This window comes from Heloderma suspectum, chromosome 5, assembly GCF_057233095.1.
Source record: "Heloderma suspectum isolate Gila_16-S chromosome 5, 16-S_ref, whole genome shotgun sequence".
NCBI lineage: Eukaryota > Metazoa > Chordata > Lepidosauria > Squamata > Helodermatidae > Heloderma > Heloderma suspectum.
In genome coordinates this window covers 4158430-4173517 of record NC_139462.1, presented here as the reverse complement: position 1 = coordinate 4173517, position 15088 = coordinate 4158430, and the positions used below count along the sequence as shown (strand labels likewise).

The 15088-nt window shown below is 44.0% G+C and overlaps 1 protein-coding gene across 4 annotated transcripts in view; it reads left to right on the top strand.

Annotated features, from left to right (window-relative positions):
• The window catches only part of ZNF638 (zinc finger protein 638), an 85777-nt gene that overhangs the window by 23971 nt on the left and 46718 nt on the right, over positions 1-15088 (top strand). For all 4 annotated transcript variants that reach the window (XM_084855240.1, XM_084855238.1, XM_084855239.1 and 1 more), the window contains 4 exons: positions 1156-1460; positions 7164-7498; positions 8330-8476; positions 10109-10240. In XM_084855240.1, the coding sequence (XP_084711366.1) occupies positions 1156-1460; positions 7164-7498; positions 8330-8476; positions 10109-10240 (919 nt within the window). The remainder of the gene's footprint in view (positions 1-1155; positions 1461-7163; positions 7499-8329; positions 8477-10108; positions 10241-15088) is intronic.

Genomic DNA, 15088 nt, shown 5'->3' with positions numbered 1-15088 from the left:
GGTTGTTTCGCTCACCCCTGCATTTGCCAATCCCGTGACCGGCATTTCCTTAATTACCCGCGCTGTGTTGTGGGTTGCCATGTCATCCAAATGTGGCTTCTCACCCACCCCACAACCCCTACTGCAAACCATGGGTTGTAGGGTGGGTAAGAAGCCAGCCCTGCTGTGCCATGCTGGATTTGGATGGCACAGCAACCCATGGTGCAGGTAATTAGGGAAATGTCGGTTGCATGACTGGCACGTAGGGGTGGGGGAAACAACCCATACTGCATTTTCCCCCCTGCTGATCGTCCAAACCCAGTCAATATTAATTAAGCCTGATATTGTAGTAGTTGTATTGCAAGTTGTCCTATGGAGTTTTTGCGACTGCTTTCTGGAATGGATCCAAAACATATGCACACAGCAGCATCAACCTATTGAACTTTGTCTATCCTAGTTATAGAGCATTGTCTTTGTGGAAACATGGGCTTATCTACTGTTTGAGAATTTGAAGAATTGCATTAATTTCTCTTACATGCTAAGAATGACATCAGTGTGAATACCAAAACTGTAGGGGCACACTCCAGCTGTACTGCCTGATGGCCATGACTGTAATAACACCAAACTCTGTGGCAGCTAGATCATTTAGCTGTTTTCACTCCAGCTCTTCTTGCCATCCAGGATCACCAGTCTTCCTTCCCCTTTTTAGATATAGCAAATCTCTGTGTATCATTCTTTGTTGAAATAAGTTTTGCCAGTAGTCTTGATGTGTTTCTCTCTTTCAAATCTGTCCTTGTTTTCACTCTACTATTTGGGACAGGTAGGATTCTCATTCTTCTACTTATTTTCTACTTGTGGCCAAAGGATTGTTGAAGGGCGGGCTTGAGGCCTGTTCCTGCAAACACATGAGGTAGAATCCGAGGGGTCAAGTAACATCTGAATGAGTCCTTATCCTATTTAATAATTCCCTGTGTTCTTTTTGATTTTAATGAATAAAATACTCAAAATCTTATAAATTAAACCTTTTAAATTAACTAACATTAAACTTAAATGAAGTCCTAGTTTCATTTCCACTGAGAAAAAGCCATGTCGTAAACCATTAAGATGGATTATTCCTTTCATTTTAAATAAGAACTGTTGAGCAAGACCTGAGTTTTCTGCCTCTTCTGTCAACAGACGTGAAGGCGACAGAAAGGAAAACCATACCCCAAGGCGACGTTCTGCCAGTTTTAGCCCAAAACGTTCAAGACGCTCAAGCTCTGGCTATGCCAGACGCCGAACTCGGTCACGATCTAGGAGCCCCAGATATCGTAGAACAAGTAGGCCAAGAAGTCGAAGTAGGCCAAGAAGTCGAAGTCCAAGATGGCTGTCTAGTCCCAGACATAGGTCAAGGTCTCCACGACGACCTCCAAGCTTCAGCTCACGCTTTCGAAGGTCTTCCAGCAGAGAGAGAGGGCCAGGAAGATCAACTAGATCCCCAGGTAAGATGGATGTTAGAGAAGATTTTGTGACAGATACAGTTCCTGATTAAAATATTGGAGTTTTTTTTTCACACAGCCACTCTGTGTGATGATTTTTCCACTTTGGTTGCACAAAATTCATTTGAACATGTGAATTTGTATTGCCCATTTTAGGAGAGAAAACAATCCATATTTCACTGAAGGGGAAAAGCAAAAGTTCATTGCTTGCTGGCATTCCCATGCTATACTTCCTTACTGGTTGTCATAAGGCAAAAATCACCATTCTTTTGCACTCCATGCTGTATAAGGAGAAGAGAATTTCAAACCTAGCTAGTTTTGACTGGGTCCTGTGTTTTCATTGTGATTCTTTGTAGCTTCCTAGTCAAAGACAAACCTGAGGCTGGTAGTGAAGAGCAGTGACTTAAACCCAGTGCTGTGTTAGCCACTTACTGATCCGTTTCTCTTTTTTGGGTTCCCTGCAAAAGTAAAACTTAGTATAAAAACTCAGCCTAGAGGAGGACACAGTAAATAGAAGTGGATGCTCACAGCAGCTTTTGAGTGTCTGGAGACTTTACATAAAGATCTGGAGCAGACAAAGGAAGAATCATCAAGCCAGAAACATCCTGGAAATGACACAAATGAGCCGGGGTGGGTAGGGCAGCCACGCAGTTAGCTTGAACACTTGAAATTGGCTCCCCTTCCAGAAAAAGTGTTCTCCAGACAATGTTACTGCTTCAGTCTGGAGGAGCAGCAGGAATGAGCCAAAATGGGGAGGGCAGCCTATTTGCTCCTGGGGATCTTGTCCCAGCAGCTATGTCCCCAGACCTTGTTTTCCATGATTCAGCTGGTTGCAGCATCGGTGGTTCAAGCTGCTTTAATTTCCAGGGATGCCTTGGGTGTGTAAACAAGCTTGAGTGTGGCCAGTGCGAGTCTCTAGCCAAGTATTTCTGTGAGCCCCAAAGTAGAGAAGCAGGAAACTAAGCAATAACTGGTGCCTACAAGCATTTCTCCTTGCTCAGGTCAGGAATGGGGGGGGGGGGGAATGTGTATGTAGAAGGGGAGGTGCTCTGTGTTAGGTGTCTACTTCAGGATCTGCTTTGATGCCATAACAGAAGACAGGCAATATTTTGCACTAACTCTGGTCAAGTTTAAGTGGGTAGAAGCCTCCCCTACCCCTGAAATTATGTAGGCCTGTGGGAAGCTCCAGTTGGCTTCTCTGATAACAAGGTACATGTAATCATGAACATACCTTCACTGTTGTTTCCAGGCAGTGTAAGAAAGTTGGGATCACTTAGCTATTCTGTTGGTCCTGGGAATTGTCTGGTCAGCATTTCCTGATTGTGTGTTACTGCAGCTTCAGTGGCCAATGAGGAGAATGCTAGCTGAGGATTTGGGAGGCATGCCAGTTGAGCATGGGCGTTTTCATTGCTGCAGATGGATTTTCTGTGTTCAAATACATAATCGATCGTTATTGTCCCTGCTAGTTGGAGAAGCAAGCAACTCTGGCCAAGGGAATCTAGATAATAGAGAAAAATCAGTTGTGTCAAAAGTATAAGATGTTTATCATAGAATCATAGAATAGTGGGGTTGAAAGGGGCCTATAAGACCCATCGAGTCCAATCCCTTGCTCAGTGCAGGAATCTGAGTCAAAGCATCCCTGACAGATGGCTGTCCAGCTTCATCTTGAATGCCTCCGGTGTGGGAGAGCCCACTACCTCCCTAGATAATTGGTTCCATTGGTTTATATGGTTTGAAGTTTTGCTGGACAGCTTACAAATCTTCAAGTATGTTAATTCAGCCTTGTATTTAACAACTTGCACAGTAGGCATAGGCTAAAAGGAATTTCATGCAAGCATGTGTAAGCTACTAGTGGATAGATCTCTCCATCCCTCCTCCACCAGCTCACTCAGTAGAAGGCATTTTTCCTAGCCTGCTGTGTATTTCCTTGCTAGACAGGGAGGGGGAACTTCCCTGCCTCCACGGCCACCATGGAAATGCATGCTTCTAGTCTCTTAGCCAGCAAAGTAAATAAAAAAAAAATCAGGTTAGTAACTTTTGTGTGCTTCCAAGGCTGTGTAAATTGAATAAAAAGTCCTATTACTAGAATTGATAATTTCCTGATGTTGCTGGTCAGCATTTTTTAAAGATAATTCTGCATCTATATACTTTGCTCTGTGTATTCTGCTGTAGATTGGAGAGTAGAAAATACAAATTTAAATTTATTTAATGCAAGTGAGAAGTAGGTACAAGACATTTGCCCCAAAGACAAATTTGGATTTTGGTGGTAATATTTTTTGCCTTCTTCAATATATTGCTTTATTGAAAGTTTGTTCACAGAAACTCTTGTCTTGAAGTAATAACTTCTTACCAATTCACAATACCATTGAAAGAAAACATGGGAAGGATTTGTTAATGCAAAATATCTGGTAGGTAACTTAGGACTTCCACCTTACTTGTCACACTCAGTGATCTCAACAGGTATTGGGTGACCTCTCCATCCCCTAGGAGGCAGGCTTTTTCAGCTAGGCTAGGAGGCAGATCAACAGCCAGCTGGCAGGAGCTGAGATAACAGTAATGTTCTTCTCTGAACCTTTTCTCATTCTCTTTGTTTTTGTACAGCAGTGTTGCTGGATATTTTGCTGAATGCCATAGTAAAACTGGCCAAATGAGCTTTCCCTAAGGCAGCCTTTCCAAATCTGGTGCCCTTCTGTAGGTTTGGACTACAATTCTCAGCATTCCTTACCATTGGCCATGCTGGCTGGGGTTGATGGGTCTTGGTCCAAAATATCTGGAGGGCACCAGGTTGGGACAGGCTGCTCTGTGGCTAGTTCCTACTGAGATGCCTGGCTGTACTGCTTCAGAATGCAAGTGGAGCTGATGTAATGTGACACCATACCCTTCCCACAATCCCTCTACAGAGAAAGCTAAATGTTGTGGAGAAAGGTTCTGCCCTCATCTTTTCCCTGTTGTAATAGTTTTCTGTGTGCAATGACTTGTTTTATTTTGTATGGAGGAGTGTTCAATCCTGTGAGCCCCCACAAAAGGTGCAGCTTTTGTTCACATGATTGAATGGGCGTTCATACGATTGAGCAATCTTTTTGTGGAGCACACTACACTAGACTGCTTCTCCATTTTTTGTGTGTGGTGTTTTCTTCCACCCTGCAAGTAATTACACATCAGAAGAACGTTACAAATGGCAAAACAGGTTTGCCCGCTATTTCGCTATGCTGCTGCAAAGTCCATGAAGGGCACTGCATTTTAAAATCCATGGGGAATAGAGTTGATTCAGGCATGTTGGCAAACTCTTCCTCCTGGTACCCTGGGGTATTCCTTCCCTCACTGGTCTAAGTTGGGGAGATGAATTAATAGTTGGGGTTTTGTTCTTTTGTCCCATATGTCTGCCAGAGTTGATCTTAAAATGAAGCAGGAATGCTTGGTCTCAGCTTTGCAATCACAGAAAAGGCCAGGGATGCCTGCTTTGGGAAGAGAATTACAGGAGCAGGGAAGGCTTACTTGTAAGAGAGCAGGGCAAGAGATAGAGGTGGAAGGACTCATATATCGCTTCAACAGCTAGCAAATTAAGTATTGCCCATGGTCATTCAAATGGCAGCGCAGGAAATGTACCAAATAACTTATTCCATTGTCTAAACTGAATTATGGGTTTTAAAACAGGCCATGTTCTGGAGGTAGAAAGGAAGGTTGCTCTTGAAAGGATGGTACAGGTAGATGCTTGTTCTGAAAAGGGAAATACTGATCTGATGGTTGTGCAGCCATGAAGTTCAGCTTCTAAGAGGACAATGTCATCTTCTATACAGATAACTAACTTTCTGACTGCTATTAACAAAATGTGCAATGTCTTATACTGGCTAATATTGCTTTAAACGTGATAAATTCATTTTGGCTGCTGTGTCCTGCCCTTGGAGAATGGCAGCATCTATTTATATTGGCCATTTGAGATCTTTTTCTAGCCGTTTGAAGACCTGGAGGAGACTATTGGTTTTAGAATTCCTGTGTTCCATTGGTTCCTCTCTTCCCTTTCTTTACATTCTGTTTAAATATCCTTTTCTTGTGATTGTGTGCTCATGTGCATAATTATATTTCTCCTGCTATATCTCACCTTTAGACTGTGCTTCAGGGTTGATTTTTATCCGTTACCCTAGCAATATGCACAATTCTGCCTGCCCGCAGATTTTTTTTTCTTCTGTATGCAAAATCTTCTGCTGTTTTGACTCCTCCGAAGGCACAGACAAACCCCATCATCTCCAACTAGATGTTTTGTAAAATCATTCACCCTTTTGTACTGGAGCCCTTTTAACCCTACATATCTTGCAGACCTTTGTTTTCCAGCCAAGCTCAGGGCTCAAACTAGTTTGTATTTTTGCTTCTGTGAGTGTTCCTCAAAAATTCCTTACTTATTCCCTTGACATATTCAGAAAGGCAAGTATACTTTTGCATTTGTAATGTTTTTCATGCAGTATCGAAATATAGAAAAGGGCTTTAAATAATAGTGATTGACTACAAGACAGCCACTATGCAAATGTACTTTCTCTTAATTTTGCAAAAAAATCACAGTAGAAGGATGTTCGAATAGAAAATGCTCAGCGTAATGCAGCAGGTTATATTTAAAAATGAAGTACCAAAAGAGTAAGTGGTCTCCTTGAATGCTCCAAATCAAAACTATACTTTGTGACAATGGAATGTGGTCACCTGTTTTCTTCCTCTCCTCCTGGACTGACATGTTGAATCATAGGACTGTTTTCTTACATCTTTGAATCCCCAAGTATATCCATTTAGGGAGAGTGCAGATGCAAGGCCGTGGGATAGGCATAAATAGGGCATCACTCACTGTTTAACCTGTTCTTCTACACCAGGATGGTGAACCTCCTGCCCTGAGCCTCATAAGGCCTGAGAGTGTTCCTCATCCACCTCCACAGCATCTTCCCCAGGCCCTGCCCCCTTTGCCACAGAGGGAAAAGCTCTTATGTCTGATCAGAAGATCGGAGATGAAGTGGTTTTCTCTGCTAACCACTGAAAAGGGCTCCCTTTCTGAGTGCTTAGTAGGGGAAATCACTTGTCTCTGATCAGCTGCTAATCGGAGGTGGAAACTTTTCTCTCCTTTACCGATGGGGTGGGGCTGTAGGGGGAAGCTGCTGAGTGATTCAGTCCTGCTTTCTTCTGAGGCTTGTTCTGCTTGCTTGTGAGTAGACATGATGCTTTTGTTTGCTTTGGAGTAGGAATGCTCTTTGAAACTGCTGCTAAGTGATTCAGTCTTGGTTCCTTTTGAGCCTTGCCCTACAGAGGTGTGTCCTGCTTATTTGTGAATAAACATGATACTTGTGCTTACTTCTCAGTAGACATGTTTCCAATTATAAATTGGTAACAATAGAATTTCGGGGAGGTATTGGATGTTTCACCCTGCCCACTTTTGCGTTTGGCACTGCCCACCACTGGAATGTGGCTCCCGAAAGCTTCTCCAAAATAGTATCAGACCCTCAAGCCAAATAAGGTGCCCCAACCCTGTTCTATACTGTCTCTGTCTATGCCCTTGGGTACTTTCTCCAACCAAAAGCGTTACTGTGAACCACCCAGAAAACTTTGGCTATTGGGCATATATAAATAGATGTAATGTATTGATGTAAATAGTAGCCATTGGTGGCAGTCTGTGGAAATCTCATACACTGGCAAAATAGTTTATAGATTTTTTTTTCTTTTTGCTCCCCCCAGATAAGGCCTTGGAAGCTGTGGTGAAATGTTTGGGGCCACGTTTTGTTGAACAGTTCAATAAACAGAAATCCTTCCAAGCACTCGGCCGAGAGACTTCAGGAATAAAAAGAACTCCACCTGAGCCAGGGAAGACGCTTGGAAGTGTGAAGAAGTCCCCAACTCCAAAGCCATCCAAGCCGCCTTATCATGGCTCATCTGATATTACAGCCAAGCCTCCTGAGGTTGCTGGTGGGTCAAACAAAGGAGGAATCATATCTGAAGGGAAAAATAAGAAAACACCTTTGGGAGCACCAGCAAAGGAAACAAATGTTTCCCAGCCCATTCCTTACAATAGGGTCAGTAATGTTTTTCTGCTAAGAGTTCTAAGACTTAACAGGACTGCTAGGCTTGGACACCCAGTGTCAGGATGGTGGTGGAGAGTTTTAACCCCCATCACTCCATTTTCCCCAAGTGCAGTGTTGTACTTTTCCCGGTAGGAGTGAATGGGAGCTGTTCACTTGTATGGGAGAAAGCAAAAGAAAAATCTTGTAGGGTTACGGGTTAAACTTATTCCCTGCTCCTAATGAATTCCAGCCATTAACAATCAAGACTTCTCTCCCTTCAGCTTGCATAATGTATTCCTGCTGTCTACTTGCCACACTGGAGCCCTGTTTAGGTGTTCAAAATGTGTGTAGATTAAACATATGAGGAGGGAAATGTGCTAGCCCCACCTCTTCCTCACGTATTTCTGTCGGTCTTTACAAATGGAGGGCAACTTTTTGAAAAGGAGGGCCTTGTTTGTCCATGGAGGCTCTTCGCATGATTTGGTTCTCTTCAGAAAGTTGTCCTCCATGTGTAAAGTGTGATGGGAACACGAAGGGGCAGGGCTAGCTTGCTTTCCCCCCCTCGCATGTTAAGTATACCTACAACCTGAATGCCTGAATCGGGCTGAGATTGTGATGGAATCTTGGGAATTGGTTCTGTTTGTATAGATATTTTTTGCAGTCATTTCAGTGGGTTTTCAAGGGAAATGATAAATGTAGAGATTTTATTCCATGTTTTCCTTGCTGTAAGATCCCCCATAGTATCTGAGTTTTTTCTGAATGTGTCCACTCTTGTTTGCTTATGAGAGCACACATACCAGTAAATAGATTACAATCTACTTTAAAGTGTTGTTTAATTTGCAGCTTTTGACAAATAAAGCCTGGAGTTGTGGCACAGTTCTTCGAATATCTGATCTACCAGATGACGGCTTTTCAGAGCATGATATTAAAAAAATTGTTCAGCCCTTTGGAAAAGTTAGTGACATCTTAGTGCTTCATTCTAGAAATGAGGTAAGCAGCATAATAAATTCCTAACGTAGCATTTCTTTGAAATATCCCTCTTTTCTCTAAGTCATCGTAGTGTGGATAATATTTGAGCCACTAGCATCAGCAGAAGTTTCATGTAGAATCCAGCTTGCATCTGGAGGCAAATGTAAGATCATCTGAGTTTCTGTATGCACCATCAGTTCTTTTCAGCATTGCCTGGTAGAACTCTACGTATTTGTTACATTTATATCGTGACCATTTCTCCAAGGAGCCCCAGGTGGCGTACATGATCCTCCTTTTCTCCATTTTCTCCTCTCAACAACCATGTGAAGTAGGTTAGGTTGAGAGTCAGTGACTGGCCCAAAGTCACCCAGAGCATCATGGCTGAATGAGAACCCAGGTTTCTTCAGTCCCTGCTAGGGGTGTACGAAATACTCACCTTGTTCCATTTTGTGGTGTTCGCTGGGAGGGAGGCAATCCGTCCCTGTTCCCCCGTCCCCGGAATCCTGGCTGGCCGGCTCTGCTCCGCAGCAATTCCGCGGAGTCGCCAGCTGGTTCCGAAGCCCCAGCAATATGGCTGCCATTGCCATATCGCTGGCTGGACTGATGTACCGCAGACGCAAATGGTATCCTACGTAGCGGATGCCATTTGCGTCCCTGCTCTTTGACATGATAGGCTACATAAAGATTTACGTAGCCTATCGCGCGTCGGAACAGGGACACAAATACACCATTTGCGTCCCTGTTTTTTCACGCAGTAGGCTACGTGAAGATTTACGTAGCCTATCATGTCAAAGAGCAGGGGCGCAAATGGCGTAGCAGATGCCATTTGCGTCCGTCAGTCCAGCCAGTGATACAGCAATGGCGGCCGTATCGCTGGGACTTTGGAGCTGGTAGCAGGCAGGATCCGGCCGGCGAGGGACTTCACAGGGAGGCGGAGGTTCTATTGAATCCAGCCTCATTGTGTTCCGTGGAGGATTTCTCTGTCATCCCTACTCCCTGCAACACTCTACACCACACTAGCGCTACACCACACTAGCTCTCTCACAAGGCATACTTGGTGCCTTGTCTTACATAACCATTTTGTAGAGCTTGGTATAAGGAGATCTTTGCTGTTGTTGTCTTCCTCCCCCACACCCTTCATTCTAAAATAGAAAAGAGTGAAGGTTTTTCTCTTATTGGGCTCGCCAGTCCCTTCTGTGAGGGGCTTCTTCCAGGGAAAGCAATTTCAAGAGAAGATTGAGAATTGGGGTTTTTTGTAAGTCCATGAACACCAAGGAACTTGAATCCTCCTCTCTCCCAGTCATCTTCTATTGATCTTAGGAAGCTGTTGGAAATATGTAGAGTTTAGTAATGTGACTAAACACGTTTTTTAATGCTGCAGTAAAGCTACCATTTTGAAGACTTCGTTTACTGCTAACCTACTTACTGGCTATTTGCCTAGCAATAGGAGGAATATTGGATAGTTTTGTTGCAACAGCATTACAAGAACAATTTAAAAACAAGGAAATGTATCTGTTACATTCTCCAGAACATTGTACATTTAGCTGCCATTTGGCAGTTCTCTAGTATTGCTTTTCTCAAAGAAGGCATCTAAAAAGGAAGCTGTTAGTCATAGAGCAAAATGTTATTTTTAAAAAGTTCTCTCTTCATTAGGCCTTCCTCGAAATGAATTATAAGGAGGCGGTAATCGCAGCTGTCAAATATGGCGAAACAGTTCCAGTTTTGGTTAATGGCAGGCGTGTGAAAATAAGTGTAGCAGAAAAGCCCAAAGCACCTCCCAGCCAGGTAAGCAGAGACATATTGGGGCAGTTAAAGATGGGTGCTTACTTAAGTTGTCATACTCCCATAGCATTTGTTTGACAAGATTTTTTTTTTCCAGAAGGGTGCATCGTTACACTACTTTATTGAAAATATTAATATATTGCCTGTTATCCTACTTGATTTCAGGGTGGCTTACAACAGCATAAGAACATAATACAACCAAAATAATAGCAGCAGATAAAGTATTGACATATACTTTGAGTGTCCAGGAAAATTTTAAATGCCTGAGTAAATAAAAATGTTTTTGCCTAATGCCTAAAGGATGGCTAGGTGCCTGGCAGGCCTCCTTCGAGAGAGCATTGCCTATATGGAACACCATGGCCAAAACTGCTGCTTCCTTTGTTGATACCCACCTCATCTCCGATGACAGTGGAACATGGAGAAAGGCTTCAGCAGACGACTGTAAAGTGCAGGAAGGTTGATACAGGAGCAGGTGCTTCTTTAAGTACTTGGGCCCCAGGCTGTTTAGAGGTTTAAGGGTATCAGCTCCTTGAATTGAGCATGGAAGTTAACAGGCAGCCAACGAGCCTCTCTCAAAACTGAGCATGATGTGAGCAAAATGAGCAGTGGCTGTCAAAATTCTGGCATCTGTATTCTGTACTAAGTGAAGCTTCCAAACAGTGTTCAAAGGTTGGTCCATGTGTAACACATTACAGTAATCCAACCGGGCAGTTACCAGAGAATGGCTAAGAGTAGCCAGACTATCTTTGCCTTGGAGTAGTCACAGCTGGTGAAACAACTGTCACTGGTAGAAAGCACTCAGTGTCAAAGAGGTCACTTCGGCATTTAGTGACAAAGCTAGATCCAGGAAAACCTCCAACCTGTGAGCCTGCTCTTTTAGGGGGAATGTAGCCCTGTCAAGAGCATATTGGCTGAGTACCATCCACAAGATCTATCCACAGCGCCTCCTTCGTCAGGAATCAGCTTCAATTTACTGGCCTTCATCCAACCCAGTTCTGAATCCAGGTACTGATTCAGCACTTCCACAGCATAACCTGTCTCACATGATGAGGAGTAGAGCTGAGTGTTGTTTTTATACTGGTCACATTTAACTCCAAATCCTTGGATCACCTCACCCTGTGGCTTCATGTAGATGTTAAAAAGCATGAGGGAGAAGATGGAACCCTGTGGAACCCTATAGCATAAGCGCCAAGCAACCAAACAGAAGTTCCCCAGTACCATCTTCTGGAGCTGGTCCTATCACCATGGAGAAAGGCTTCAGCAGACGACTGTAAAGTGCAGGAAGGTTGATACAGGAGCAGGTGCTTCTTTAAGTACTTGGGCCCCAGGCTGTTTAGAGGTTTAAGGGTATCAGCTCCTTGAATTGAGCATGGAAGTTAACAGGCAGCCAACGAGCCTCTCTCAAAACTGAGCATGATGTGAGCAAAATGAGCCCCCAAATCACAACGCCAGTCTGGAAGGATAGAGTAGTATTAAAAGCTGTCAAGGAGAATCAAAGGGGTTGCCCTCCCCCTGTGTCTACCCTGACAGAAGATAGCCATCAGACTACTGTGACTTCACAGAAGGAAACTGTAGCCAGAGTACTGTGTCTTGAAAGCTGTGACTTCCATGTCTGACTTCGTTGAAAATGAAAGTGACTTCCTAGAGACTTGCTAGAAATCTGCTATGTTGTTTAAGATACTTTTAGGCTGCTTTTGGGGGCGAAGCTCTCACAAGGCAATTTCCAGCATTTAAAATGCAAAATATATAATCAACATTCACATTTACCCATAAAATAACAATAAAACTAACATTAAAATATCAACCTCAGTGGCAATAACAACATCCAGCCCATTATATTAATGGTAAAAATCAATTAAAATATTTAAAAATCAAATCAGCAGCACAATATTTTTTTTAAAGAAAAAGCCATTCTAAACCAGTGGGCCTTCAAAGGCCACTTAAACGCCTGCAATAATAGGACCATACATATCTTAGTTGGAATAGAGTTCCACAAATGTGGGGCTATCACTGAAAAGGACCTGTCTTGATACAGGTTGGTACAGGTAAAGGCAGTCCTTCAGATCTGGTCCTCAATGTGTAGGGCTTTAAAAGTCAATACCAGCACTTTAAAATGGGCCTGGAAATGCACCAGCAACCAGTGCAACTGATAATATATTAGTGTCACACATTCTGGTTGCCTGGCTCCCATCGATATCCAGGCAGACACGTTTTGCACCAGTTGAGGTTTCATACAATCTTCAAAGACAGCCCCATGTAGAGTGCATTACAGTAATCTAGTCTGGTTGTCACTAGCTCAGTGATCTTCACTATTTTTCAAGCAGGAGCCACTTGGGCTCTAAGCACAGCTTCAGAGGATACTTGGGAGTCTTTCTCAGGCCATGGGGAACATCTCTTCCCTCCTGGTCAAGTGATGGTGCTGTTCACCAGACTTGGCCTCCACGTGATCCAAGCAAAGCTTCATCAGTCAGTCACCAAGTCACCAGAGAGGCGCATTCCAACAGGCTCATTCGGTCCTTGGATTGGGATGGATCTTTTTCTTGTCACTGAGAGTACTCTGCGCTACTCAGTGCTGCAAAATCTCACAGCACAGGTCCACACTGTGTGCACTCCGCGAGGTGTGGCACTGCAGTAAGCTGGTGAACCCCTGCTGAGAGTGAGCAGGCACTGCAAAAAGGGAGCGAGCAAACCAGAGATGCGGAGAGCTGCAGCCGAGGCGACTGGGAGCTGCCAGTGGCCTTGCAGTGAAGAACACTGGCCTATGCCAGCTGTGGCCACTCCGAGTTCCTTTGCTTGGATTAACAAAAGGTGTTTGAAGCGGCAACTGATGCTACGATGCTTTAAAACCTGGGCAGGAGGTAGATCGCATCTTTGGGTGGCTTGAAGTAGATCGGTAAGGATTTCAGTCTCTCACTTGTTTAAGAATGGCAGCAGCAAATGACTCCCCCTCCCGCTCCAATGCACTGCTGAAGTGACGAAAGATCTGCGTGTGTGTGCGAGAGAGAGAGGTCGACGGACCAGGAGTGGATTTTTGAGTGGAAAGGCTGAGTTCAGTTGTAGCACTTCAGAAACAGTTCCTGGGCTCGGAAAACTTTAACTGAAAGTGTGTGTGTTTTGCTCTTCACTGTGGTTGTTAGGTCGTGGGGTTCTAATAAAAAAAAAAAGCGAAGTAGATCCTCCAAACCCAGTCTGCCCAGCCGTGCTTTAAAATATGCTTTTGAAACACCGACATTCTCCCTCACCATGTCGGGCTCTTCTGCAGTTGAAGAAGCATCCTCTATTTCTCCCAAGAATTATGCCTCCTTGGCATTGTGTTAGCTTTTGGTTATGTTCCATCTTATCAGACTACCTTTTTATCCATTTGCTCATATCACATAAGTTTCTTTATATTTTCTTCATGGTATATTTTCTTCATGCCTTTATTTATGAAGGAGGTGAATGTAGTTCAGCCTTCCCCAACCTGATGCTCTGCAGGTGTTTTGAACTTCAGCTGCCATCAGCCCCAGCCAGCATGGCCAGTGTTTAGGAATGCTGGGAGTTATAGTCCAAAACATTTGGGGGCACCAGGCTGGGGAAGGCTGGTATAGATCATTATCCATGCACAAGAGGGGAGGTATCAGCAAACTTGGGGAACCCCAAGGTTTGCAGAAGTAAAAAAAAAAACTTCGGGGGGGACCTCAGAAACAGCCATTGAGGACTGAGCATGCTCAGTATCCAGGGAATGGGTGAGAGGAAGAGGGGCACACAGAAAACCTGGTGAGTTGGGAATGGAGGAGGTCATGGCTGACTGACAGGAACACTGAATAGGGCCCTTCTACACTGCAGCATTTTGTTGCTGGTCCCACTTGTTTGCACTTCATTTTCTTGGTTCTACACATTCTGTGTACACTGTATTCTTTTTTGCTGAAAATAGCCTGTTGATATATGTGGATTCATTCCAGTCCCTCAATATATTTAATGTGTCACCATCTATGGATCAGACTTTCAGTCAGATTGTTTCACTCTGCTTTATTCTGCATCTGCGTTTAAGCACGTCGCTACTAGAAATCCAAGGCAAGCTACAGTCAGGGCCAGAAATATTGGAACAAGGATAGCTGTTTTGGCAGTTGGCCTCTGTACACCACCACATTGAAGCTGAAAGGAAACACACCCAGATGGGAGCGAAGTCGGGACTTTCAGCTGTAATTCAAGGGGTTTGACAAAAGTGGGGCACTACCCATTCCGGAAGTACAACCAGTGGCATACACCACCACCCCATCGTTGGTGGCTCATAAGTAATGGAACGAATGGCTGACAAGCAGCTAGCTGCATGGCCAGGTGTGGCCTGTTTCCTGGGTACCCCATGACCAATCAAGCAGATAAAAGGCTTGGAGGTGGTTCTGAGTGTTACATTTGCATTTGGTAGCTGTTCACTGGAACTCCCAACATGAGGTCCAAGGAGGTGTCCATGCGAGTGAAGGAGGCCTTCATTAGGCTGAGGAAACAAAATAAACCCATCAGAGAGATAGCAAAAACATTGGGAGTGGCCAGCACAACAGTCTGGAACATCCTGAAAAAGAAGGAATTAACTGGCAAACTCAGCAACAGCAAAAGGCCTGGAAGACTGCGGATGACAACTACAGTGGATGACCACAGAATTCTACTCATGGTGAAGAGGAACCCTTTCACAACATCTAGCCAGGTCAAGAACGCTCTTGTGGAGGTAGGCATGTCATTGTCAACATCTACAGTCAAGAGATGGCTTTATGCATGTGAATACAGAGGCTTCACAACAAGGTGCAAACCACTGGTAACGCTCAAGAACAGACAGGCCAGATTAGCCTTTGCCAGCAAACACCTAAAAAAGCCTGC